The 27,415-nt window shown below is 40.2% G+C and overlaps 1 protein-coding gene and 1 long non-coding RNA gene across 2 annotated transcripts in view; one reads left to right on the plus strand and one right to left on the minus strand.

The window, feature by feature from the left end:
• Positions 1–19: 19 nt before the first annotated feature.
• On the minus strand, positions 20–7,798 carry LOC116446323. Its single transcript, XR_004241142.1, has 2 exons — positions 7,718–7,798; positions 20–512 (listed from the first exon to the last, which is right to left on the minus strand). It is a non-coding gene; the product is annotated as an uncharacterized LOC116446323 (long non-coding RNA).
• INO80D (INO80 complex subunit D) overlaps positions 7,776–27,415 on the plus strand; it is a 45,068-nt gene continuing 25,428 nt past the window's right edge. The window contains 6 exon segments of the mRNA XM_032113919.1: positions 7,776–8,118; positions 9,437–9,506; positions 17,236–17,331; positions 17,439–17,685; positions 23,228–23,976; positions 27,076–27,184. Coding sequence (XP_031969810.1) covers positions 17,468–17,685; positions 23,228–23,976; positions 27,076–27,184 — 1,076 coding nt within the window. The 5' untranslated portion in view covers positions 7,776–8,118; positions 9,437–9,506; positions 17,236–17,331; positions 17,439–17,467.

Consider the following 27,415-nt stretch of genomic DNA (forward strand, 5'->3'; position numbering starts at 1 on the left):
AAAATTCCAAAACCAGGGCTATTCACGCAACTTACTTCTGTTTATTTAAGAGAAAAAGTTTACAGTTAGTGCTCCTATTTGCCGGTTCTGAAGCTGCAACCTCAGATTAGAGAATTACGAAAAAGCAGCGATAAAGAGCTGGGATGGTGGGAGATAAACATGCTCTGAGTATTGTTCTTGGTAGTTAAGGTAAGGGCTGACCAGTCAGGTGATCACACTGCCTGAGCCGTCAGTGTGCTGATGCAGCTCACTCCACGTGTAAGGCCGGTGGGTGCCTTTATCTGTGCTGGAGTGGGCAGGGGCTTTGTCAGGCTTTGTTTTGGAGCTGAGCCCAGCCCCGGAGGAGATGCAATTCCTGCAATTCCCCGAGTGCAGCCCTGGTTCCACCTGGTGGCCAACTGGCAGAACTTCTCAGCGGGTGCATCGCCAGTTACCTTCAGCTGCAGTAACCTTCATCTCGCCTGCTCCTGCGCACTCCTGCCTGTACAGCCTGCCAAGGAACAGGAATGTGTCTGGGGAGAGATGGATGGGGTTAGTCATTAAATATCCTTCTCTCTGAACACAGCCCTGTGTAAACACGGCTCTTGCGTGCAAACTATTAACCCCGAACATGACTAAGATTAAACCTTGCCTTTTTGTAGCCTTATCTTCAGCAGGTGGTTGCGGGGAGTAGAGAAGGCAAAGGGTGTGTTAATTCAAGGTAAAACCATACTATGCAGTTACATTTTCAAGCAAGTATAGGCCAGGTGCAGTCAGATTAAAGAGAAACTTCAGATTAAAGAGCAACTATATCTGCAGGCAGATTTAAGCATCTAAGTCTAAAACTGTGGTTTCAAACCAAACAACAACAAAAAAATCAAACAAAAAAAACCAAACCAACCAAACAAAACCAAAACAAAGACCCCAAACCCTGTTCAATAGCCACCTTACTGAAAGCAACAGCATCTCATGGGTGCATCCCTGTAGTTCCAAAGGGAGAGTGCTTAAAACCCTGGGCAGTGTAGTGAGCTTCTTCAGTAAAAAGAAACATAACGGAATTCAAGTCAAACAGGTATGTCCTCAGCAAGACTCTGAAATGTCCAGCATAATTAGGCCATTCATAAAAATAGTTGTAACTGACTTATTTTTTTAATGTGTTTTGAAGCATAGCTCAAGGCAGAAAAGAGAGCGTCTGTAGCATTTCCCCAAGAAGTACAAGATTTTGAATCAGTGCCTCTTCTGAGGCTGATAAAATTTTTGTAAGACTGTCTGCTACATGCTTGACTGGGGGATGTGCTGTATTTTAATGTTTAAACGAACAAAAAAGCAGCTCTAAAGGAAAAGGCTCATAGCTCTAAAGGAAAAGCAGAGTGGCAGACTGGCATCAGCCTTAATCCAAAGGGGAAAGGTAATATAACTTCATCTCTGTCCCCACACCCCTGCTCCTCATAAAATACTCCAAACAATGGCTAAGCCAAAACATCCTCTCCCGAAACAAGACAGTCTCCTAATAATGATTTGTTGTGTTGTCCTTTGAACGTGCAGTAAGATGAAATCACCTTTAATGATGAAGGGTTGGAAGATGACTCTTTCAAGGCACTGACAGGACAAACAGAAAAAGTGCTGAGAAGCAAACGGATAGAAGAGGACTTCATGCTGACTACCAACATGGAAAAAAAGTACTAAATAAATGGGGAATTCGGGAGAACAGCTCAAAGTTAAGGACTTGGCTGACAACTGCAGTAAGCTTTTTAGACGGAGTACGAGAACCCCACAAAACGTTAAAATGCCTAAGTTCTCCCAGAATTGAGAAGTTGCATTGCTCAAGAAGTTTTTAACTTCCTATTTAAAAACAACAAAATACAAAACAAAGCCAAACACAACACACCATTTTCAATTTCTTAATAGATGTTAACAGATTATTATTATTCATAAAATGCCAAATGGGCACAAGAACCTTTGCAAACAAAACACTTAAGTTCACAGAGAGTCACAAGGAAAACGTAGTTCAGAAATGAACACCAAATCCTTCACTGTGTGTGTGGACTTATACAAGTCACGGGCCTTTCTGTTGTGTAAGGTTTTATCCAAAAGACACTTTACAGTAACACATATTAGTTGATGGAATGATGTCAGCAGTGTCCCCAAGTACCCAGATTACTCCAATTCTCCATAGCTCAGCACCACAGAAAAATGGCAGAGAGAGACATAAATAACACATATAAAGCCTTGTGATTCAAACAAAATGAGTGATTCCATGATCAGCAAAGCCTGCTATGCTAAACACTGTTAATAATTATTATGTTTTCCTCCACCTACATGTACACATCTATTCACAGTGCCTAATGCTGAGAAGCCTATTGAGATTTAGAGGCATAAGAGGGAGTAGAGACATCTCCTCACTCAGCCAATACTGAATTTTGAATATACTTAACTAATATTTCAAAGAAATTGTTTTATTTCTTTTTGTTGTCTGTACACCTGTGTTTATGTTTGAAATGGATCAGAGATGAGAACTATGTATCAAAAAAAAACATACTAAGAGCAAAAAACTTCATGTGTAACAAATAACTTTCAAAAGCCACTGGAATCCCATGACCCTAGACACTAATTAAGCCTTATGCTTTGATGTTAGTTCAGCTCCAACTGTTTTTGAAAAATCCTGTCCTTGATGCTTTTTATTTCTCAATTATCCATCACAGGGTATTCCACACCTTTGTTGGAAGCTACTCTCAGAAGACTTAAGAGACTGTTGATTTGGCCCAGAGTGGGAATTCACATCTTTCCAACTTGCAGTGGTGACCAAGACCCTCTGCAACCCAAATGTAAATGAGTAACTGGACTAATAGCAGAGACAAGGACTAAAGTGTATAGCTTCTTAAACACTACAATTACAGTTAATGAAATATCAATAGACAGAAGCAGATAGTAAAAATACGATAGTATACTTTGAATTAACAAAGGCCTTCCCAGTAAAATGGGATGGTATTAGAGCATTCTGCTGGGACAGTTTATTCCATTCATTTGTCCTCTATTTAAAGAGGTCTCCACAGATACCCAACGTACTCTGGACAACCTTCCCACAATTAACAGTCTTACTGTTTTGTCTTTGCTGAGCTTTAGGAAGACAATACCATTTATTTAATGTAGATTAAAATACACATTGATAATGAAGAACAGATTAGTGAAGTCTTAGTTAATTACTATTTTCAGTACAGTTCACTCTCAATTAATTATATTATCATGTAATAGCTAGCATACATCTGCTCCCAATTGGTTAAATACTTCTGCAGCTATACTCCTACTGAAACCTGCAGCAAAATTCCCATTGCTCAAAAAAGCTTTAATGAAGCCCCTAAGACTCAGGAAAACAAGACTAGTCATCTGTACTTCGTGTTGCTTTGCTAGCATTCAGGGCTTTAAACGAAGTAAAGCAAAGTTACCCTGTTGCACATATGGCTCGTCCTATACTTTCAGCTGTGCTATCTGCCATACAGGAGCATGGGTTTGAAGGAGTTCAGCAGATGAATTAAGAAGCTCAATTTATGCCATAACTTGGGTTATTTCCTAGAGAAGAATCCTCAGAGTGCAGACAGTGTTTTTAACATAAGGACTCTGCGGTTTGGAAAAGGGGCAAAAAGCATGCAAATACACACAACTGCAGCAGACAGAGTAACTGAAACTCAGATATGCGAGACAACCATTGCTATAAAATTTCCGTGTTAAAGAATTGTTGAAAAATAAGACTAAGCATTTTCCCATAATACTAATATTCTGGGATTTAATGGTTAGCTTTACCCCTGAACTTGTCACTATTAAATAAACTAACACCACATAACAGCTGCTCAAGATATTGCTTTGAAGAATGTATCATAACTTTGGGTTTTATTTGATTTCTCACCTTTTTCAGTCTTCAAACGCCTAAAGACAAGATCCTCTATACAAACATGGCTCTTCGGATATGAATATCTCGAATTAACATCTATACATTAAGAATTGTTCCTCCCCGTCACAACATTCACCTGCATTTTAGATAAATTGCTAATCCCTTTCAAAAGCATTTGAAGACATTGGAACTGTTTCCTCAGTGTGTGTCTTTCAAGAAATAATACCAAGATGCTGACATTATAACACTATTTTGTGGAGAACCTGAGACTCTTCATCACATGCACAGAGTCTAAGTCATGCTTCAGAAATTCTCGAGGTCTGCACTCGGGGTACGTACGACCTTGGGAGAGAGTCAAGGTTCATTTCTTGATGCAGCCTCCTCCAGTAACTGGTGTACAACCTAAAGCACCTATTTCGTTGCTTTATTAGACTCACAAAGCTTATTCACTGCGTCACTGCCCTCCGTCTCACTACTAATACAAGTGAGACACATCAGCACAGAATGCCTCATTAGCCAGAAACCTGTGATTTACAGAACATTAATGTTCGCTGACCACTCCATGCTCAAATGTACTATAAGTTTACTGGATGGAGCTGTTGGTTCAGGGATGAGGCCGATTTAAATCAAGGCAGACAGACCCATTCTGAAGAAACGGTAGCTTCAGAATACAATTCTGAATGTTGTACAGGGGACCTTTTATGCTTCGGGTTTACACGTTGTCCTTGTACAGAAGTTTCAGAGTCCAATTTGTTCTCCAGTGTAATTTCAGAGTACTGCTCTACCCATCAAAATAATGTATGTCCCAACTTAAGAGTCTTGTCCATAAAGATAAGCAAATCTTTTTTAAAAAAATCATTTCATTCTACATTACTAAAGCTAGCAGATCGCTCCTTTAGGTTGTTACCATGTAACATTTTATTTTCAGCAAAACAATCAAAATAATATCTGCATCTCTTATAACTTAGTGAAAAGCAAATTGTTCTCAGGTAAATACAGTTTTGTTAAATAAATTTCTCTATCCATAAAGTACAAATTTTAATTTCTCTGTTGCATGATTACACAACAGTCCACGTAACTAAGATCTGGCAAATTTTTCGTCTTTACTTTCTCCTCCTTAAAAAGATTGAATTTTTTTTTTTGTACAAGATACTAAAAGTATCCCATTTCAACTTTTCCTATTCCAAACTAGATTCAAAATGTTTCTCCTTTTGCTTGGCATTAAGCTTCTGGCTTCACAATTAACACACATCAAATAGATCTCAGAATGTCACCAAAATGTGTAATGCTACTATGATGCATGTTTAAATTTAGGCATGCAAGTAATCCGATTAAAGTCAGCATCTGCAAAGTCAAACACATAAGCCAAAGAAAAGGTTTAATAATGGTTCAGTGCACAGGTTCTCAAGTGCATTGAGAGCCATTTCTCTAAAATGTTGTATCATCTGCATCCCATTAAAAAAATACAATTCCAAGATACTAAGTGTGCTGTACAGATATTCTCAAGAGTACCACAGAGAGATGCAGCATAGATTAGTTGTTCATGGTGTGCCTCTCTTCCTAAAACACAAACCACATCTTAATAGCCCAATGAAGAGAACTTGAACTGTAGTTGAATTATACTGAACTATTGAATTACAGTTGAAAGCAGCAATTCTCTTGTTTAACACAATGGTTGATACAAGAAATCACTTTGTACAGAAACTTCAATTTGGTACTCCAGCAAAATCCTACTGACTTGGTAAGAGTTTTATGCAAGGAATTATAGAGTGATCCTTCAAACACTTTTGAATTAGTAAGTGCTAGCAAGGCCTGCAGGCATTTGCAAAACTGGGGTCTGAGAATTTGTCCCTTTATCTATCTATTTAGAATAAAAGAAAAATAAATGCTAGTTTATGCCACATTTGTTGAATTACTGAATCAATTGAGATAATTTATTTGCAATATTTCAAAGGGCTTGCGGTTTTTCAATCATCCCATACCTGACCAACATTTGTAATCCCTGTCATTCCGGTAATGAATTTTAGGTATAGGATATAAAAATAGTTTTTGTTGAAATAGCTTACAAAAATAATCATCATATTTCATGCTCCAGAGCATACAATAACGACTGATAAAATTATGAAGGACCCTAATTATTGCATTACTTCTATACAAAGCACAAACTCTTTTGAAATACAATATAGGAGCAACATATTTGGGCGTTTTTTGTTGTTTTCTAAAATTAGCAGAATTATGCATTTAATGGATTAATACCTGAAAAACAGAAAAAAAATTTGAATAACAGAAAAACACCTCCCATGCAGTAATTTCATTGAATGCAACACTCTGGATTACTAAAATGAGCTAGGTAGACTAACCATAATCTAAAAAAAACCCTGCTAAACAAAAAATAAACAGTTTGACACAAAGACCAGCTGACTTTTAATCATACTTTAATTAAAATCTATTTATCTAAATGAAAAACCCACTATGAACACATGAACTACGCTCACCATGCAGGCTGGGCAAACTCAAAGTACGTTTTGAAATGTGGATATACCTAAAGGACAGGATTTTTTTTTTTTAAGATTACAAGAACTCAACTAAACCAATATATTTCAGATTTGGGAGGGGAGAGGACAAGGTTGATAACATACTAAGCAATTCAGTACCTTCATCCATATGACCTTAGTCTGACTGCAATTGAATTACTTTATACCACCTGAACAATTTTTACAATGGAAAAAACATAACGTATAGCTCATTAGTTTCCTAATTATTTCCTCTTCCTTCGGGACAAATAAAAAGGCATCTTTGCAGCTCATCTCTGAATAGGGCTGTACATAATACTACCTCAAGAAACAGTACCACAGATCTGCTGAATACAGTGATCAGTATCTTCACCTATAGATACACCACAGCATCTCACATTGTTTTGACAGCATTTAATATATCTTTTACAATCTAATAAAAGAATCTGCAACAAAGAAAAATACTATTAATTTATATTACAAGACACTGTAGTATAAATTTATAGCATTTCTCAACTCTGTAAGTAAGTCAGGGATAATATTCATAAATATCAAGAACAAAGTCCCCAAATCAAAACATTAAAAGAACCAAAACAGATTTTTAGAAGGCTGCAAAGTGTTTTGAAAACATTAAAACCAAAACTCAACTATTGCCCCCAAATTTCTTGCTATGAGTTCTGTTTTTTTCACATCCCATCCTGAAGGGCAGACAATGCTAAATTTATGACAGCACAATTTCTCAGATATCTATCACAGGTTCCTCTCACATTAAATCCCCCATAGTTTCTCTAAATAGCCTACTCTAGAAAGAAATAAAAAAGTAAAAATAAAAAAAAAAAAAAGGTTTTTTTTTTTCCTATCCGTACATTCAATTTTATTTACAATGCCTTGAGAGAAAGAAAGACGTTATGGTACAGTTACACCAAACTATCCGACATAAATCTCAGCTGTTTACTAAGATTACGAATACCAAAAAAAAAGTTACACCAACTTTCACAATTACACACTAATTTTTAGAACCATCACACAATGACAAAAAAGTTATCAACTTTATAAATACAGAAAAAAATTACATGGTTTTAAGAACAACAAAGTTACAAAAAATATATATTTTACCATACCTCCTTTAAATTTTTTTCCCGAGAGTTGATCTTTACAGGTTATTAAAAAAAAATATTTCTTCAGCCACAAGCCTTTGTATTTTATTTTTATTTAAAATAAAAAGTCACACAAATGTTAAAATATTTTGGTTTTGGCCATTTGGCTCCCTCCTCCAAATTGACACTTTATAAAAACCTTCTGTACTTTTTTTCCCCCTCCCTCTCTCCCTCTCTACTACCTCCAAGATGGTAGGAAAGTTGTTGTTTTGGAGGGCAGAGGAGCCGCTCTCTGATGTTATGTCCTCTCGGTGCCTGTAGTGGTGCTATAGGAGGCTGCTGGCTCTCTTCTTGAGCAGCCCCAGCAGCCCTGCCTTCTTTGCTGGAGAATATATTCAGGGATTCCCCTTAATAATCACCTACCCTCTGAGCACTTTGTAGTTTTAAAATAATAAAAGAGCCCCCAAAGCTTCCTCCCCACAAAAAGCAGGATCTTCTCAGAGACAGGGGGGCAGCAGCTCCTCAGCACAGAGCCCGAGCACATTCCCAGTCCCTCTGCTGGGGAGGAAACTCTGATCTGTCAGCCCAACAGAGGGAAAGGGGGGAGAGGAGAGAGAGGAGGGAAAAAAAAGCAGCTGGAAAGGTAAGCCAGGCCCGGCCTGCATCCCCGGGCTCGCGTAGCGCGGCAGGCGGTGCGGAGGGTGCAGGGCGGGCGGGGAGGCGGGCTACGCGAGGCCGGGGATCGGCCGGGGCGGCGTAGGCCGCAGTAGGGGGTGCGGGGAGCCAGGGGGGTTTTTGAAGCTTTCGAGCGCCGGGAAGAGCGCCGGAGGCGGGTGAGACGGCCGCCGGGGCCCAGCGGGAGGGTCGGGGCGCGGCGCCTTTGCCCGGGAGGTGAAGGGCGGCGGGGGAGAACGGGGGGGGGGGGGGCGCTAGGCCTCGGCGCGGCGCGGCCCGGCCGTTCCGCTCCCCGCCCCGCCGGGCCCCCCGCGCCGGGCCCCGGGCCCAGAGCGGGCCGAGCCCCGCAGCCACCGGGGCCGGGCGGCTGGGGGGAGGCCGTGGGGGCGCCGTGGCCGTGGCGCTCTTCCCCTTCCCCCCCCCCCCAGCCCCCCCCCCCCCCGCGCGGGGCGAAGGGGCCACGGGACGGGGGGACGGGGGTGGCATTAATTTGCCGAAATGACTTTTAATGAGCGGGGGTGGGGTGGGGTGGGGGGGGGCGCCCCCTCCCCCAGCCCGGTGCGGGGCCGCCGCGGCGGAGGCGGTGCCGGTCCCGCGGGGCTGCGCCGGCCGCGGCCTGGAAAGTTTCGCGGCGTTTTTGGGGTGCTTTACCTCCCCTACACCGCCGCCGCCCACCCCCCGCCCGCGGCCGTGGGGACGGTGCCGGCGGGGCGGGAGGACCCCGGAATGCGGCCGCAGGTTCCCCCCCCCGCCCGTCCCGTCCCCCCTTTTTCCCCCGTCGGTGACCCGCTTCGGCCGGGCCGGCGGCGGGTGGATTCGCCGCACAACTTTTTGGGAGGGAGTGGAGGGTGTTTTTGGGGGTGCGAGGAGGCTCTCGGAGTGCCCCCCCCCGCCCCCTAAACTGCCGGCACGTGGGGCCCCGGGCCGGTCCCAGGAGCAGGGAACGAGGGGCAGGGGCGAGGGGCTGCCCTGGCTGCACCTTCGCTCCCCGGCACATGCCGGGGCCGGCGGCTGCCTGAACCCTGCCGGGGCCGGGCTGGGGTCCCTCAGCCGCCCCACTGTCCCAGGACCCGTTAGCGGGACAGGAGCAGCAGCCCACCGGCACCTCAGCCAGGGAAGGGATCGCCTCAGTAGCCCCTACAGAGCAAGGGCTATGTCTGGCCCCTCTCCTGTCCCCACTGGACACCCTAACTGTCCCTGTGGGCTGGGGGTCCCGCTGTGGTTGGGGGTCTGTGTGAGGTGCTGCTGCCCCCCAGGACTGAAAATGAAAGGATCGTTTTTTTCAGGGAAAAGAACGTCTGGTAGTTGTGAAGTGAGTGCACTGGAAGACCCACCAACGCGCTTCACCCCGCACAGGTGAAATAGCTCCGGTTTCTAATGCGGGAGGTGGCGCGTTTCGGCCAAATATTCCTTAATGTGTCTTTTAGGTCAAAATTATAATGTCTTTCTACAAGTAACCTCAAATGAATTTTGGAAGTGACAGTGATGCTCACCTTAAAGCCTTATATTATACCATCTGATTAAAATACATAGAGTTAGTTCTAACTTTCTTACTCAACAACATGCAATGCAGGTTTATTTTAAGGCCTTTCAGTTTTTGAGGATTGGGAGACTTAAATATAAAATTGACAAAATTAGGGCAATGCATTGTTCCCCTGTAGACAGGTGCCCTCTCGTATGGGCTCACCTGTACTGGCAATGTTTCATGCTCAGGCCATACTCACCAGGTACCACTGCTGATGGCTGAACTGGAGCACTTGTGTTTTGTATGAAGCTGTCACTTACAGCCTGGTGACATTCAGCCTTTTGCATGAACTGTTTGTAATATATACAAAGATCACACAAGTTTTATTAAATGTAAAGCTAAATTATCTACAGAAAGCAAGCCATACTTTACGTACTGGGGGTTATTTTGATGTTCAGTATTTTTGTGATGAGTGAATGAATTTCTGTGTAGGGCCTGGTCCTACAGAACTGCATATACCATGTTCTCATGATATGGTAAATCACCAGGAGGTACAGACTTATTTTAAGACCACACCGAGACTCCAATAGCTTATACCTGCTGAAAGGCTCCTCTGTGAGGAGCTCTATTGGTTTATTTATTGAGTATTCCTACTGAAGCAAGAATGATGTTGTATTGTGTGAAAGTAAGCTTATTTGTGTTTGTAGTATTGGGACTAAAAATGAGACAAAGGTATTTTGTTTAACCTCATATGTAAGGGCAGGTTATCTGTTATTTGAATAAATAAAAGACTTGGACTTTCTCCCCCCTCCCCCCCAATTACAGATGCAAGGTGTGTTGTGGTATGTTTAATCTCTACTTTATCTCAGGATCGTGATTTCAGTATTTTGAGATAATGTTTTTAAAGTACATTTCTGCTATGTTCAATGTCCTAAAGGGTCCATTTGTTGCTATATCTGAAGGGCCACCTCTCTGCAGCCCTGCTAATTCTGGCACAACCCAGGCCTGTTTATAACTACATTGAAATAAGCATGCATGAGAACCTCCCTGTGAGGATGTGATAGCAGGACTGGGGCCTGAGACCTGCTCAAATAGAGAAATCCTTCTTCAAAAGACTTTCAAGATACGGAGCCCATCTTGAACCTTAGGTCAGGAATAGCCATGTTTAGGAAGTTACTTTTTTGAAATCTATAGGGATGTACTCTTGGCAGTAGTTATGAATTTTTGTACCTTAGATCTTTTTTCTTTAGAAATCCTCTGCAGTTTCTAAAATTCTTAGTCTTAAATGTTTGTTGTTTTTTAGGGTTTGAGGTATCTTTGTCAGGTTTTCTCTAAGGTACTTTGAGGTACAGATGAGTGAATCAGCTGAAATAAAAATTCTTGCTTAAGTTCATTTGGTCTAAGAAAACAAAAAGAACCTGTTCAGTTTGTGAGCAAAGAGTTTTTTTCCCTCATCATAGTTACGTTTTCTGCTCTTGATTGTAATTAGTTACAAGTCCTGTGAGTTCTCTAGCTGTTACTATTATTATGAATAATGCTTAAGTTTAATTCTGTATTTATTGTGTTATATTCTAAAACATAATCTGTTTTACTGGTGTTGCCTACAATATTCTGGTGCTTTCCTGTTAATATATTGGACATCCTTATGCAACATAAACTGCCTTTTTCTAGAGCTGAAGTAATAAGCTTTCTAAAAAGGCAGAATGAGGGCAATATTGCTTCTTTCTTCCTAGGTAGATCTTAACATATGAAAAAAGTAGTCCAAAATACTATTCCAGGTAGTAACTAAAAATATCTTGTAAAATCTTAACATGTTGAATGCCTTGATCTGTCAGGGTGCTTGCATGTGTGTTGCAGTACCCACACTTCAGAGGCCTTCCTGAGCAAGGACTGTACTCTAGTTAATAAAAGTGTTCTGTACAGGAACTCTCATAGTTGACTTTGGTTGCTTCCCAGTGTTCTCTGTCTCAGTTTGAATGCTTTTACTGACAAAAAGACTCTTGTTTCCACAATTACAGCATTCTTGGTTTGGTAGCTGAGTGTAGTAGAGAATTGAGCTGTTAAAAGACTAGAACTAAGCCAAACTTTTGGTTAGATCACAAAATAGGGACAGAAGTTGTAACTTGTGCTGTTGATGTTGATCGCAATTAGATTTGGTACAGCTTCTCTTGATAGAACAAAACATTTAAAAGAGAGGTATTTTTTGCTATGAAATATAAAAAATGAATGTTTTCTCCTTAAAAGTATACTTTTTACTAATACTGTTTGAAAAGTTTGCTATAAAGTAGCTTTAAACGCATGTCTTTTTGTCATGAATTTTATGGCTTCTGTTCATTTTGGAGTGGATGAAATTCCATGTTGCCAAACATCTTGCACTCTGTGTGTTTGCCAAGTTTCAGGAAATGGATCTGACAGTGGCAGGTACATGTTCTTTCTTGGTCCAGAGGAATTGACAAAACTACTATTTATGTTATTTGTGTTTGTGGAGAAGCTGAGGTTCTTGCAGGTCAATGTTCTACTTCTGGCCCCAAGCTGATGGTTTTGGAAACATATGGAGATGACATACCTTGTCTGTGAGATGTCATGAACACACCAAGCAATTTAACAGGAAATTTGGGCTACTATTAGCAAATGCAAAACAACACAGTAAAGACGTCTGTAGTTGTGGATTTTGTTTGGATGCAGTGTGTGATGCTCTGAGCTCAGTCCTCTTAATTATACATCTTTTAACCACCAGCATATAATTGCCTTGCAATTTACAATGCATTTGGGGATACCATTGCCTAAAAGGGTCTTACGTACATTGAATGTCAAGTTCTGAGCATATGTTTAAGAATGTACCAACCCACATGATTTAAAACACTCTAATATTTTCAGCGCAGCATTTGCTCAAAATTGCCGATCTGAATTTTGAGGCTATAGCGCTTTGGGCTTTCTATTAGTGAGTAAACCATTAACTTCCCTGTAGACTGCAGATTATGTCAGGTACCAGATCTCTGTGTAGCATAATGCTTGTACTTGGGTGTGGTTAGAGTAAAGATTGTCTTCCAAAGTTTGCTGCTACACTGTTTTCCAGCCTCTCTGAAGGGCTGTTTAACTCTTTTGGAGGAGGATGTGTGGAGTGCAGTGCTTACAACTTTGTTGTCTTTAGAGCTGATGTGCTCTGCAAGGGAGCTGATTATGCTGGTACTGAAAAGCCGGTACCAAAAGCAGTTGGGAGCTGGCTGCTTCCAGAGGGTGATAGCAGGTACTGGCAATTGGACAGGTGTATTCCTGTGTGTATTGAAATCTTTCATTTCTCTTTTTGCAGTCATTGTGCAAACCACCTTCAGTTGTCTTACAGACTCCAGTGGCTGCACTCAGCAGGACAAATTGCTCTGCTCTTAAGTGCTGATGTCTCAGAGTGTGACTTTGCTCTGTCTCCTGCCTGTCCTTGCTATAAAGCCTTGCTGGGGTGCTAGGTTTGTTGCTCTTCTTCACATGTCCAGATAGGACTTTAGCCAGAGGGAGAAGGTTTTTTTCCAGTCAGCTGTTCAAGAATAAAAAATGGGACAAGGGAAGAAATTAATGTGTTATGAAGTTACAAATATTAGTGGTAACCTCATAAGAACGTGAAAAATACCCTGCCGGGTCAGATCAGCTTGGATCCAACCTAATGTTCTGAATTGGGCAGTAGGAAAAAGTGATGTTATTTAGGAAGAGCATGAAAGCCCAGACACTTTTTTTGTGTTTTCTTCTCTTACTCCTCCATCACCCATGTTTGTTAAATTGGTCATGCTGGCGGGTACATCGCTTATGTCCCCATTGTCTGTGAACTTCTCTATTGCCTTTTTGAGCCTGATAATACTGTCTGCTTCCATGGGTCTCATGTGACAGCAAGTTCCAGCAGTTCGCTACCTGTGAATAGTAAAAGCAAAGAAATACTTCTTTGATATGTTTTGAGTCAATCTCTTACTAGCTTCATCAGGTACTCCTAGTTCTTATATTGTGTGATCTGGTATATGACTGCTCTGTATTTACCTTGTTTCCTACCATGATTTTTTAAACCTCAGTCGTGTTTTACATCATTTGGCAAGGGCACGCATTTTTGGATTCCCTTCTGTTCTTTGCCCTGTTGTTTCTGACTAGCTCAAAATCTTTTATTTAGAAGCAGTTGTGTAAGGAAAATCTGGGTTCCTCAAGAAGCAGCTTCTGGTTTCTCATTCACATGTTGTGGCTAAAGTTTGTTTGAGCACGTGCAGGCATACATTTTTTTTTCTGTTGAACCTTCTACATCTTCAATGCAGAGTGTAAATGCAAAACCGAAAACAGCTTCCAGAAAGTTTTATATTCTGATATTTTTATAGTGAAGTACATCTGCTTAAGCATTTGCTTTTTCCAGGGGAAGTCCATGTTTCCGTCATCTCTTACTGAATCCTGTGGGACAAAAATAATTTCTCCCCCACCCACTATTTAGCTAAGTGTAGTTTCAGTTCTCTTCAGTTAAGTGACATGTGCCTATTCCATGCTTGTGCTACTTTTTACGTAGCAGCAAAAAGCTCTGTTAAGAACTCCTGTAAATTGTTAAAAATAAAACACTGCATCAGATGAAATCAGAATGAAGCTATTTAAGTGTCTTTGTTACTTTTATATATATATTTATACACACACATATGCACTCTTATGTGGTATGCTATGGAAGTAAAAAGAAAAAGCTCTTTTTAGATTAAGTCCAGCTTCAGTCTCTGATCCTGGCAGTGTATCCACATAGTGACATGTCTTTTGGGGAGTCTGTTTAAGAATCTATCAATAAAGATACAATTGCAAGTTTGAGAAAATTGCTGTGTTGTTTTTTTTTTTTTGATGTACTATTGGTTGGCTACTATGTTTATTAGCTTTCTTGTTCCTTGCACTGTAGTCGCACTAATTGATTCCTGTCAGGATTTTTAACATGGTTATATTTGCATGAGCTTCTCTTAGTGTATATATAGACCCAAAAATTCATGTTCATGCTCACTGGTTTCCCTGGGGATTATTGTCAGTATTTTTGTGTGAATGTTTCATATAGCATTGTACTTGTGCCCTGTATCTCTCAGACAAGTGAGAAGTGAAATACTATGCCTGCCTTGACACAGTCAAGTTAAATGCAAAAATAAGACTTAATTATGAGTTAAATCCAAAAATAAAACTGTGGCCACAAGAATAAGTCTAGGATTATAGTGGCTGGAAATTGTGGAGCAGTTTCTTTACAGAAGCTTAATGGAGGCACACAAGCTATGCATTTCTCGCTGTTTACTTGGGAACCATCTTGAGGAACTCTTTCCCTTCGGTCCGTTGCTTGATAACCTTCAGAAAAGAAATAACAGCTGAGTTGTACAAAAGAGGAGAAGGTTAGTGATACATCAGAAACTCTGCAGAGCATGATAGTAGAAGTTTCAAAGAAGGTGATAAACCAGAAGAAAATAGAGCAGAATGTAGGTCACCCCAGTTGCAAGATACACTTGGTCTTTCAAGTTTTATGTCCAGTCCAGTATGCCACCTAATACAAGCTTTGATAACCTATTGAGAGAAGCAGACTCCTCAGCAAAAGGCTTTCTGTCAGCATTGTGTGTGTGATATGCAAGTAGTTAAGACCCACTTGATTACTTTTGCTGCCATAGTAATAGATGAGTCCGTCTCTCAAACATGTGGGATGGAAACACTGACCACAACTCCTGTATGGGTCATGTTCCCATGGGATTTATGTTTTTCATTCATATTGTTGCTCAATAATACTGAAGGGTATGTCAGTATCTGCCTGAGCCAAGGTGGGTGAAAGGATTATTTGGTCCTTAACATGCTAAAGAAGAGATTGTTCCCTCTTCTTGTTCCGTGTTTTTGAAGGGCACAGTCAACAATGAACTTTCTAAGACTGATGTGATGTGGAAAGTCATACTCCAGTGATTGGTTTCAAATATATATATAGTGTATGTTCTTCTATGCCTTGAGAAAAGTTGGGAAAGCTATTGGAACTGGACTAGGCGTCTGTGCTTATGTTGTGACTGTCTGGTGTAAGCAAAGTGCAAGGCCCCTGCCTCTGGGGGTGCCTGCTTGCATGTGTGCATGGAAGGGGAAAATGTGTATCAAGAAGAAATACAAAGTTATCATTATTGTCAAATGACTGTTCAGGTCGCTTGCAGTAGTTACATTCCGTAGCACCTGTCTCCGTTCTATATGCTCTGTATGCTGTACCTGTGCGCGTGAAGCTGTTCCAAGAATTTTAAGTGTGTTTTAAAATTTTTTAGTACTCTTCTGTCTTTCTGCTTCTACTGCTAGATATATGCTAATGAAGGCCAGATTTATGCCGTTTACTCTGTGGGATAGGGTGGTTTGTTTTTCCCTAGTGACTTAAAATTGCTTTTCTAGATCCCCTAGTGCCATAGTGCTTTGTCATTTTCTCATGGTACTCTTTTATAGCAGAAAGTGGAGGCTTTTACCTTTACATGAGGAAAGTGCATCTTTCCTGCAAAGTCTTTATAGGCTTCTTCCTTGCAATCCTACTCTTGCCATTTTGGGCCTTGGGAACAAGTAAGTTCATTGAGGTGGTAATCTGTACAATTGTTACGTGCCTCTAATTTATTACATATTTCTGAATATCACCTCTGTGAACATTCCTTTCCTTGCTGTATAAAACATATGAAACTGAACTAAGTACTGAATGAATACACAGTGTTTAAAAGAGTTCATTGCGGTGCTTCAGGATGACGTTTCTGAATAAAAGTTACCTTTTGCAGGTTAAGTTTAGTGCATCAGAGTAGCTGCAGAATGTATGTACTGTTAATTTTATTTGAAACTACTTTGGGATGGTTTGGGGGTTTTGTTTGTTTTTTTAAAAAGATGATTGCCAAAGACCTTCATAATGTTGGGAACTGAAAAAGTACCTTATAGCTGCATGGATTTGCATTGTAGGAATCTACTTTAGGGGGAAAACTCACCAGCCTCTTGCTGAATTGACATTTCAGCCCTCCTGGCATTGATGGGATTAATTTGACGTATATTAATGCCTGCATTTCCCTAAAATAAGTACAATGAGGTAGGATAAATGGAGATGAACCATGATGACCTCAGGAAGGACTGCATATGGATGCTTGCAGAAATTGTAAGCCGCTATAAGATCTGAAGACTGTTCATCAGGTGTGGTAAAGAAAGCTTTTCTTAAAAAAAAAAGCTTTGTTGCACTGACTGACGAAATAACTTTGCAGAGCAAAGACAGTCTCTGGTGGTTTTGTAAGCAAAAATATTTGAAGTAAACCCTCTGCAATCAAACGAGTTAATCATCTTTCAGCTTGATTTCTGAAAGCAAGTGATCTAATCTGACACTTAACCTTTTTCAACTTGTAGCTTCTAATCACCTTCTGGTAGATGAGTGAAGTTATGATTAAGTGATTTAAGTGTGGTGGCAGTAGAATTTTCCTTCCCCCAGTAATTTCTTTCACGTTTTCCAAAGATCCATGACTACTGATTGAAAACTGTTGTGCTATGGATTTGTTTTATTGGATGCTAGCTGAGCCACAGGCTCGGTGACTACATGTGCCTGTTTACTTACTGTAGTAATATCTGTTTTATTCTGACTGACATTGACCCTTTTGATATTTTCCTTAGACAATCTGCTTCATCTTGGTTCATCATCATTCCAGGATAGTGGTGTCCTTGGGGCTCTCTCTTAACATTGACATGGTACAGAAGATTTAAAATCAGGTATTGTTTTGGGTCCTTCTTTCCGGCTAAAATGAAACACACAACCTAGAACTGAATGCAGTTTTTCTTCCCTTCTGTGATTTGTCTCAATATTTTGGTTCTTTCAGCTGATGTTCACAAGGAATAGAGTCACGTGATGTATGAAGGCAAACACATACACTTCTCTGAGGTTGACAATAAGCCCTTGTGCTCATATAGCCCCAAACTGTGCAAGCAGAGGCGACTTAACGGCTACGCCTTCTGTATCAGACACGTTCTGGAGGACAAGACTGCCCCCTTCAAGCAATGTGAATATGTGGCCAAGTATAACAGCCAACGCTGCACCAACCCCATCCCCAAGTCTGAGGACCGTAGGTGAGTTGTGGTTTCCTATCTGCAGAGGGGGAAGTGGCTGGGACAGAGGCTTGAGCTTTATTTAAGCTGCTGCCTGGTTTCAGGATGAGGGAGGAACTGGCTTGTGTGAATTGTATTCCAGGATGTTCCTTTGAGGATTTTGTTTTAAGACCAGTAAACTTTATTTTATTTTCTGTGGGAGTCAAGTACTCGGAGAGAGAGCAGTAACTTAATCCCAAGGAAGTTTATGGGAGAGTTCACTTCTTTTCTCAAATTCACTATAAACTGTGGATCAAACCTGCTACACAATATCAGCTGTTCTAACTCATTTGCTTTGTCACTCACAGTCCATGCTCTTAGAAAGGCCTTCTTGTTTAGCCAGCAGTGCCAAAAGCACACTTCCATCTGCTTTTTTCAGGACAAGCAGTTGAAGATGCTTATCTTCTGGATACGGGGAGCAGTGACACATAGGGACAAATCCAGAATTACAATTCATTGTTGGTGATTTGGTACTGATCTGTAGTGTTGTTTTACTGAAATAAAATAAATATTACTTGATAATGGATGAGCCAGCCAGGAAGGTGCCACATGCTCCCTTTCTTCTTTGCTTCCCTTATTTTTGTCCCCCTCCCTGCCCAAAAGAAGATGCCCAGAGTGCCCAGGTATTAAATTCCTTGCAAAAGATAGTCCTTGAAATTGTTGAGAGCTGGGAATTAAAAGCAGATTTCCTGAACTACAGCCCATACTGTAACCACAAGGGCATTCTTCCTTGCTCTTTAAGACTTCCTGAACACCAGTTTCATTGGTGCTGCTTGGGCTGAAATAGCAGAATTTGTCTAATCTTGTCTGCTGTCGATATATGACTTTATTTTTCAGAGCTGTCACTGCAGGTTTTGCCAGTAACACAGTGTTTAATTAATGTGTGTGTTAACTATCTGAGGCTCGTTCTCATAGAAATGCTTTTTTAAACATAAAATATGAACAAAATATGCCAAAAAAAATCAAACCACTATTCACTGACCTTTCACATTATTAGCTGCCATTCACTAACCTTTTGCGTTATTAGCAGTGTTCCCACTGTGCCCTACATATAACTTCCTTCTCAGCTCACAGCTCCCTCTCTTGTCTGAAACAACAGTTGGACTGTGCTCTAAATTAACTTGCACTTCACCTGCCATTTCAGCTGAGGAGACTGATGAAGTGAGAAAAAAACATGAATGTTTGTCAAAAGCTGTAGGGCAAATGCTCAAATGGCACAAGATGAATAACTTTAAGCTGTAATTTGACAGTCGGTGAGTGTTTCTTTGCTACTGTACAATTGAGGCTCTTTGGAAATAAGCTCACAGAAATGGTCATAGAAATTGTTAGCACAAATGGTACACTGTAATTTCAGATGCAAGAGCTGACTGAGCCAGAGTTCCTGTTTACCAGGGGTCATACTGAAAAACAATAGAAGTAATAGTACTTAATGACACTTTTTTACGTCTCATATGTTCCCATGGAATTTGTGATTTTTCTTTACACCTTGAATTGAGTTCACACTTTGTTCTTTTTGATTTTTCTCAACTTAAATTGAAGTGTGGTCATGACATCTGGTGTATGTTATATTAGAATAATTCAATTGCATGTCGAGTGTCACATTACAGTACTTGAAGAGGACAGCAGGTGTCTGAAAGAGAAAATAAACTTTTAATTTCAAATGAGAGGATGTGATAGTTTGAAAGAATATTTTAAAAGACTGTTTCTTGGGGCAGAGTTTAATTTTAACAATAACATTTAATGAATGCTAGTGATAAGACTGTGGCTGTTCTAAACTTCTTTTTTTTTGGCAAGCAAACCTGTATCTGTTTCTTAGGAGACTTTTTTCACACTCCGTTCAATATAAAGATGTTTGCAGTGTCTGAGTTCTTCACTCATAGCTTTTCATTTTCTGTATACAGAATTACTGTCAGATGGTCATTCTGTCAGTTTTAGACATGTAACTGTACATGATCAGAAGCAGGCTGTATGATGCTCTGACAGCTATCTTCTTTTATACTTTTAGAGATTGTTAAAAAAAAGTGTTTCAAGAAGATGCATACATCATATGCCAATAGCTTCATAGTCTGTCCACAGATAATTGAAAAGAATTACCACTTGACCCCAGACAAATGAGATGCTACCAGCCACAAAGATGGTTAATATGGTGCCATATTATTAGATTTCTTATTAACCATTGAAGTTCTACAAATTAAATCTATTAACAGTGCGTGACTTCATTGCCTCATTTGAAGTCCGATTTTTCTATTATCTTGTTTTTTTTAAAGAATATATATATATGTGGGATGATACACACATGGGTTTTATATCTCTGTTTTCTCTGAATACATCTCCTGCTTCTTTCTTAGCCAGATACACACAAAGATAATGAAATACAACTTGATTTTTAAATATAGGTTTACTACAATTTACTTGGGTTAAACACTGTTTTGTCTCTAATTCTCCTCACTCAAGAGAATCTTTAAATAATTTGTTAATATACAAGCTGCTCCCCAGTTTATTTGAATCTTCTTTTAAGTAAGTGTTAGAAATTTTGATACCAAACTGGGGTGTACTAAGAAGCAGTATACAGTTGTAGGTAAAAAACCTCTGTCTGAATTCTTGCCTTCCCAGTGGATGTGGGAAACTGTCCAGCTGAAGCCTTCAGGGCCCATCACATTTTGTGTGCCTCATGTTATGATAATTTTAATGGTTATCAACCCACCATATGTGTGGACTTAATTTGACCTTACCTGCACAGAATAAGTGCCTTTGGCATTGAATGAGGAAGGGGAAAATAAACTGTATTAGATACTTACTGTGATACTGTCAGCTGAGCATAACTCACAGACAGGTTATAGAAGTGACAAGCTGAGCCTGTAAGTCAGGGTCATCAGGATTGGCTCTTGTAGGGCCAGCTTGACCCTAATGGGTTGCATGCTTAGAGCTATATGAAAAGCTGTGTGCTACTTGTGGGTTCTATTCCTGTCTTCCCAGTAATCTGACTTCCATGGAGCTTGAACTACTAATGCAGACTCTGCAGCACTGTGTGAAGTCAGAGCCAGTTTAGGCCAGGGCCAACTAAAAAGCCACCTGGGAAGGTGCAGGATGGGGAAATGTGTGTGCATGCCCCCCTGGCTGTGCGCAGGGCTAGCGAGAGCCTGACGGGGTTAAGGCTGAGTTGGTGCTAGTGGGAGCTACGCCTAGCCAAAACTGCTTGTGTGCAGTCTTCTTTACCCAGAGAAGACTGAACTGCTCTTCCTGGTTACTTCTTACTCCTCTTAGTCCAAGGTGTAACAGGCTTGGTTATTCTGGAAGATGGGGAGTTGACAGAGCCTAAAGCACAGAGCCAAGTCAGGGTGTACTGGAGTCTGAATGTTGTAGCCTGGCATCTGTGGGTTTGTGTCCAGAGGAGCCAGTTGGCTCTTAGTGATGCAGTATGGTCAGCTCTAAGAGCCAAAGCTTTATCCTCTGCTGTATAAAAATGATTCTGTTAGAGTTAAATGAACAAGCCAAACCCTTAACAGCCTAAAACTCTGAGAATTTTAGCAAGCTTATTACCTTTCCATAGACTTATTCACCTTTTTTATTTTTTTTCTTACTGTTTTTGTAATGAAAACAGACTATCCAGTTCTACCTCCTCACATCAGCACAAGCACAGGATGACAGTAATTTAAATTCTGAACAATATAAGGGAAGCATTTCCATTGAGCAAAACACTCTTTATATTGGCATAAGAGGGAAAAGAATTCCGTTGTGTTTGTTTTGTCTGTTTATTGTTTTTTTTTCTTCTGTCATGCTAAAAGTGCTGTTGTAACTGTTCAAACAAAATATTTTAAAAGGGCTTAATTTTAAATATGGAAACAGTGCTTGTTGACTTTAAGGGAAGCTTTATTGAGCCCTCATTATATAATTTTATTTTTAGAAGTGCATCTCTCAGTATGAATTTACAGTATTCCGGTGTGTTCTGATAAGGACTGCACAAGTTGTTGGCTTTTAGCTTGCCTCATCTAGGTTTATTTATTACTTAAAACATAATGTAATGAAGAAATTATTTAGGCAATAATAAATAGCAGTACTTTTCAGCCTTTTCTGATTTGTGAAACCTTAGGAATGTGGGTCTCTCAAGAAGCTACATATATGGAGACCATTAAAGAGCATATATGAAGTTGCTTTCTCTTTTTTCCCTTTTAAGGACCCTTTAGAGCTGTTCACACATTGTTTCTTTAGAAATGGGTCGACAAGTTGAAAGTGACTAAACAAAAGTGCTAAACCTTTTTTGGGGGGTTGTTTTGGGCTTTTCTGCCATTTTTTTTTCTCCATGAAGACCAGAAATAATATAATTTTAACCTATTTGTTCAACAAAACTTACAGTTCTCAGATTCATACTGATCAGATTTTAATGAATACCTTCATGGGTATTTTACTATCTCGTCCGTAATTACCTGGATGCAGACATCACTCTTTCCTTGTATCTTTGGTCATCTATAAGTTGTAAGTTATAGATGGGATTCTTCAAAGGCAAGTTCTGATCTGATTGCTGGTGGGTTCTACAGAGGCAGGAGTGCCTGCCTGTGGCATACAGGAAAAGGATCACATCATGGTTCCTAAATTTCTGTCACATGCTGGTTCCAATCAGACAAAATTGAATTGCGTACTTTTTAGTATGTTTTGTGTGGCATAAATTACAATTATTTTAGCTTTCATGACAAATTTTCAAAGACTTTTTTGCTTTTCTTTTTTTTTTAATATAATGACTTTGAAAGTTTTTCATATTAGAGGAACTTAAAATCCGTGTTTGTGGATTGTGTGTATAGATATTCCTGGCATTGTGTAAATGCTTTCTGGCAGCAGAGAATTTGTTTTAAACTAGATTTTTATTTGAAGAACATTCGGCTAATCCTCTGGCATCAAAATTCTTCATATTAAACTACTAAAACAGAGTTTAAGTATTTATGCTACTTGTTCAGTAAGTGGAAATAGTGATCCTTCACAGCAGATATCTACTGAGATTGTCCTTATCAGAAACTGCTCCCTACTACAGTGGAATTCATAATAATAATGATGTGTGCATTGATGAAAATGTTAACTACTTCCACTGAAAGAATGGGCAAATGAAAGGAAGTAGTCTTCAATGTACTTTTTCATAGGAGCTTTTGAAATCATCAGTTAATGGCTTGCGTTCTTGCTGCTTTATGTATCAGACTGTCCATTTGTTTTGTTCACTTTGGTTTTTGACTATTTACCCTATTAGAGAGTTAAGATTTTGAATGATCATGGGTGATTCTCCTATGAATAGTGAATGAAGAATCTTACATCTTAAGATTAGAAATAGTCACTCTTATAAGTTTTTTTTCTGCTGGTTTGGGAGAACCACAGTTACCCGTTGTATTAGAAGCAGTTATGTACACTTTTTATAAAACCTCTTGTGTTTCAATTTATGTTTGCTTGAGATGTGTGTGTGGGTTTCTGTTAAATGATGTCTTGTCTTCAGATTTTACTTATGGGAGTTTAGCTAATAATTGACTGCTTTTATTTTTGAAAGGTACTGCAACAGCCACCTGCAGGTACTTGGCTTTATACCGAAAAAGGAGAGGAAGAAAAAGAATGATCCCATAGAGGAGGTAAAGGTCAGGCATCAGATGGATGCTATGGCCTTCAGTCTGACAGTGCCCACCCTGGCCTTGAAGATGCCCAATGGACTGGACGGGATGTCCCTCTCCCCTCCAGGGGCAAGGCTTCCTCTCCACTACCTGGAGGCAGAATTAGAAGACCCCTTTGCTTTCAATGAGGAGGATGATGACCTAAAGAAAGGGGCAACAGTGAAGAAAAAGTTGCAGAGCAAGTTGGCTCAAAACCGGCAGCGCCAGAGAGAGACAGAGATTTTAAAAGTTCGCCAAGAGCACTTTAGCCCCATTCCTGCACCTTTGCAGCAGCAGCCTCTGCAGCAGCAGCACTCCCATCTGCCACCTTCATCAGCTTCGTTAAAGCCGACAGGGCTACCGCAGGGCATAGTCTGCAAGTCACCTCAACCTCTGAACACCAGCCTACCAATGCAGGGAGTGGCACCCACCACACACACTATAGCACAAGCGCGGCAGTTGTCTAACAAGAGACCTCTGCCTCTCCTGCCACCCGCCAGGGCTCCTGTCACGGACCCGCCAAGGACTGACCGGGTCCTCATGAAAGCCACAGCCTTCTCTCCGCACTCGTCCTGCATGAGCCGGCTACAGAGACTGGTGAAACTGTGCACTCGAAAACAGCAGCTGGACACTGATCTGTTTCCTCATTTAGGTGAGTAGGTAATAGATGCACTGCAGCTGTATTTTTTAACCTGAAACCGAAAGACTAAAGGGGAATGTCTTCCTAGCCCTGTCTGGCATTCCTGTGTGGCCCTTACAAAATAACCCTGAGCTACGTAATCTCTTGGCATTTTCTTTAGCTCTGTTGTCTATGAAGGGAATGCCTGGACGCATACAGGAGGTTTATGGCATTTTAGTTGTTTATCCTTCTTAATATTCTGTTAACCATTTGAGAAGTCAAACTGAGGTGTAGAAAACATTGTTTGGATTATAGAGACCTCATATAGAAGGTTTGCAGCTCAAGTAGTAAAGGTGACACTGGTGGTACCTACATGAGTGGACAAAGTTAGATTGAACGTTAGGTGTGTGACAAGTCCATGTGACAAAATGAACCTAAGGAAAAGTTTGGCGATTTGGCCCATCAATCTCTGCAAATTCAAATTTCCAGTTGACTTGACTGGAAAATTGGAACACATGAGAATTTTTCTTGACTGGGCCCTATTTATGTATAGAATATAGATGAACAAAAGGAAAAGACCACTGCAGGGGAGCAGCACTGCTACAGAAGGTGGTTGGAAGGATGCAGTCTTGTCTGCATACCAGTGCAGAAATAGCCTTCCCCTTACATATCATAATCAATAGCTGCTTGTGAAAATGTAAGCAAATATAACCAAATTGGTGTTATGGTAGTAGTGCTCTAGAAAACTTTGAAAAGGCCACTGACCTTGTGGCTGATTTGTCTGATTGTGAATATAGACCTAGGCACACCTATCTGTCCTTTTTATCTTCCTCACCCTCCAAAGTTACTTTTCTGCTTAGTTTTAGATTGTACATTTCTAACAAGTAAAATACTGGCAGGGAAAAGTAAATAGGAGTCTGTGTGATATAAGGAGGAACACCATTTATGATATCTAAAATAAAAAAAGACTTCAAATAAATCTGGACATTCCCTAGATAATGTCTTATTTAATTGCAAACAGCGGTAATTTTGCCTATTTCAATTAACTTTTCTAATTTGCCTGTTAAAATCTGCCCTTTAGCACTCATGGGATAGTTTGCTGTTGTTCAGAAGATAATTAGCATCCCATAGAATGTCTCCAAAGGAAATTGTTCTTCAGAAGACAGCTTTGATGGTCCTATATACAGTGCAGATCTTTTGAGGAATGGCAACTCCAGAGGCATTTCTGAGTGTCACAGACCTCAATAGCTTAGAAAATGACCTGTGTTTCAAAAGACTGTAGAAAGATCCCTTTCTGTACTTAATGTTTTACATTCTCAAGTTGTGAGGAGAATACGTTTTCCTAAAAAAGAGGCACAGTAAAAATAAAAAACAGTTAGACCTATACACATACAGTTAGGCAGGTGCATATCAGTACATGGATGCATTTAGAACAGTTTATATTTGGCAAAGTAAAGGAATTTACATATTAATTACGTGAGAGTGGAAAATTTATTTGTTATTTATTCATTATAAGCCTTAATATTAAAGACTAGTCATGCCGGTTCAGGGAATTTCAGGATTTCTTCTCTATATTTGAGCAGTACTAGAGATGACGGCACAGAATCTTTCGAAAGATTAAGCCAGTTTTATGTGTACCAACATCAGAGCCATGTAGCTGGATATTAGTGTAACTGCAGTCTTCAGTGTCAGTATAGCCAAATCTGGATTAGATTTTATTCCTTGCTTTCTGCAGTGCCCAGGAGAAGCAAAACAACACAATTTCTGATTTTGTTTTTAAACTTTGGGTAAACAATTTGTTGTGTGGTTGTCAATTGGGGACATCTTTATGGAATGATTAAATTGTTTTTTCATTCCCATATGGAAGGGACAACAGGAAAAAGAAACATTTAAGTTGAAAGTATAATTCTGACATTTTATCAAGTATCTTAAGGTATCTTAATTTAGTTCAAATGTATGTCTTAAAAATAAGCGCAAGAAATAAATTTGGTAGGATGCTGAAGTTCCTGAAAATTTGGGTTTCTTGTATGTGTGGTTCATGTTTAAGTGCTGGTTCTATATGATGAAGATGTATTCCAAGCATATGTGTGTGTGTGTCTAACTCCGAAAGTATGTGACCAAGTACTGATTGATGCATTTCCCAAATTCAAAGCATCTGGCTTCAGAATCATCTCAGATATAGTTGTTTAGTTTTAGCAAAAATGAAAGGCTCCTTTACTCTGTCCATTTTCAAGGAGCACACAAGAAAATGGAAAAGAAAAATGCTGGCTTGTAAATGCAGCAATGGGATTTTATCCCATCTGCTGCAAGAAAGTGGCAAGAATGTCACTGGATGTGGGAGAGAGAGTAGGAAAAGCTACAAAAGATGAAGTTCCAGATAAAATGTTCCACCTGAGAACTTACTGGCCTCTTTCTGGCTGTCCTGTTCAACAGCTGTGTGTAGATTGGACTAACTGAGGCTGCTGGAGCCCACCTTAAGTGATCATACTGCATCATCCTTAAGTGAAAACATGCTGCTTGGTGAAAGTGCAGGAGTGTTTGTATCTCTCCCTTTAGCTCTTTCTTCGTGCTAATATGTGCATTTGGCAGGCAATTACAGAGACTGAGCAGAGGAACATCCTGGGTAGCTGTGTATCTATCTGTCCGTTCTGCTGTGTCTTACAGTTTTTCATATTTTTCTATGTTTTGGCACAGAGAGGGGGCAGAATATAAACAGAAATGAAATTGCCTATTTAGATCATATAGTATTAAAATTTACCAAGTAGTCAGTTCTTCATGACAGGGACTTCTCTCTTACCTCATACTTTTATGAAGACTGCAGTATTTCTCTGTGGGTAAGAAAGCTGGTGATTTTTCTTCTACTGTTTTATGGATAAAGAAGCCAGTAAGGATTTTAAAAAGAAAACTCAGTTATGACAAAAATCAGGCATGCTGTTTGCACACTACCACACTTAGAACAGAGCTGTTACTGTAGCTTTTCCTGTGTAATTGAGAATACTGCATGATTTAATCAAAACGTTAATTATGCTTGCAACTATGCTATACATTCATCTTTTGTGCCTTAGGTTGCTCAGAGGCTTATATAAGGGAGATGCTCTTTTCATCCAACTTCCATGTTTTCAATTCCCTTAGGGCTGGATTGGTCTGAAGACAGTGGAGAAGAGTTGGAGGATTCAGAGCAAACCTCCCCGTACCAGGTTGCGTGGTCTATCCGAGAAAGCCTCGGCTATGAGAGACCTGAGTGAGTATGATTCTTTAGCATTCATGCTGGCCTTGATGGAATAAATCATGTAAATGTGAGTTTCACTTCAAGTGGAGTCAGTGGAACCTAAGCACTTTTTCAAGTGTTTTGATGAAACAAAGGATTGTTTGAACTCATTTGTTTGTAAGAGCTATGGAACAGCTTGTCACCTTCTGTCCCAGTTTTCAGCTAACTTAGAGACCTTTGTGCAGTCTGCTATCAGAAGGATGC

Source organism: Corvus moneduloides, chromosome 7 (assembly GCF_009650955.1).
Source record: "Corvus moneduloides isolate bCorMon1 chromosome 7, bCorMon1.pri, whole genome shotgun sequence".
In the NCBI taxonomy this organism is placed as follows: Eukaryota; Metazoa; Chordata; class Aves; order Passeriformes; family Corvidae; genus Corvus; species Corvus moneduloides.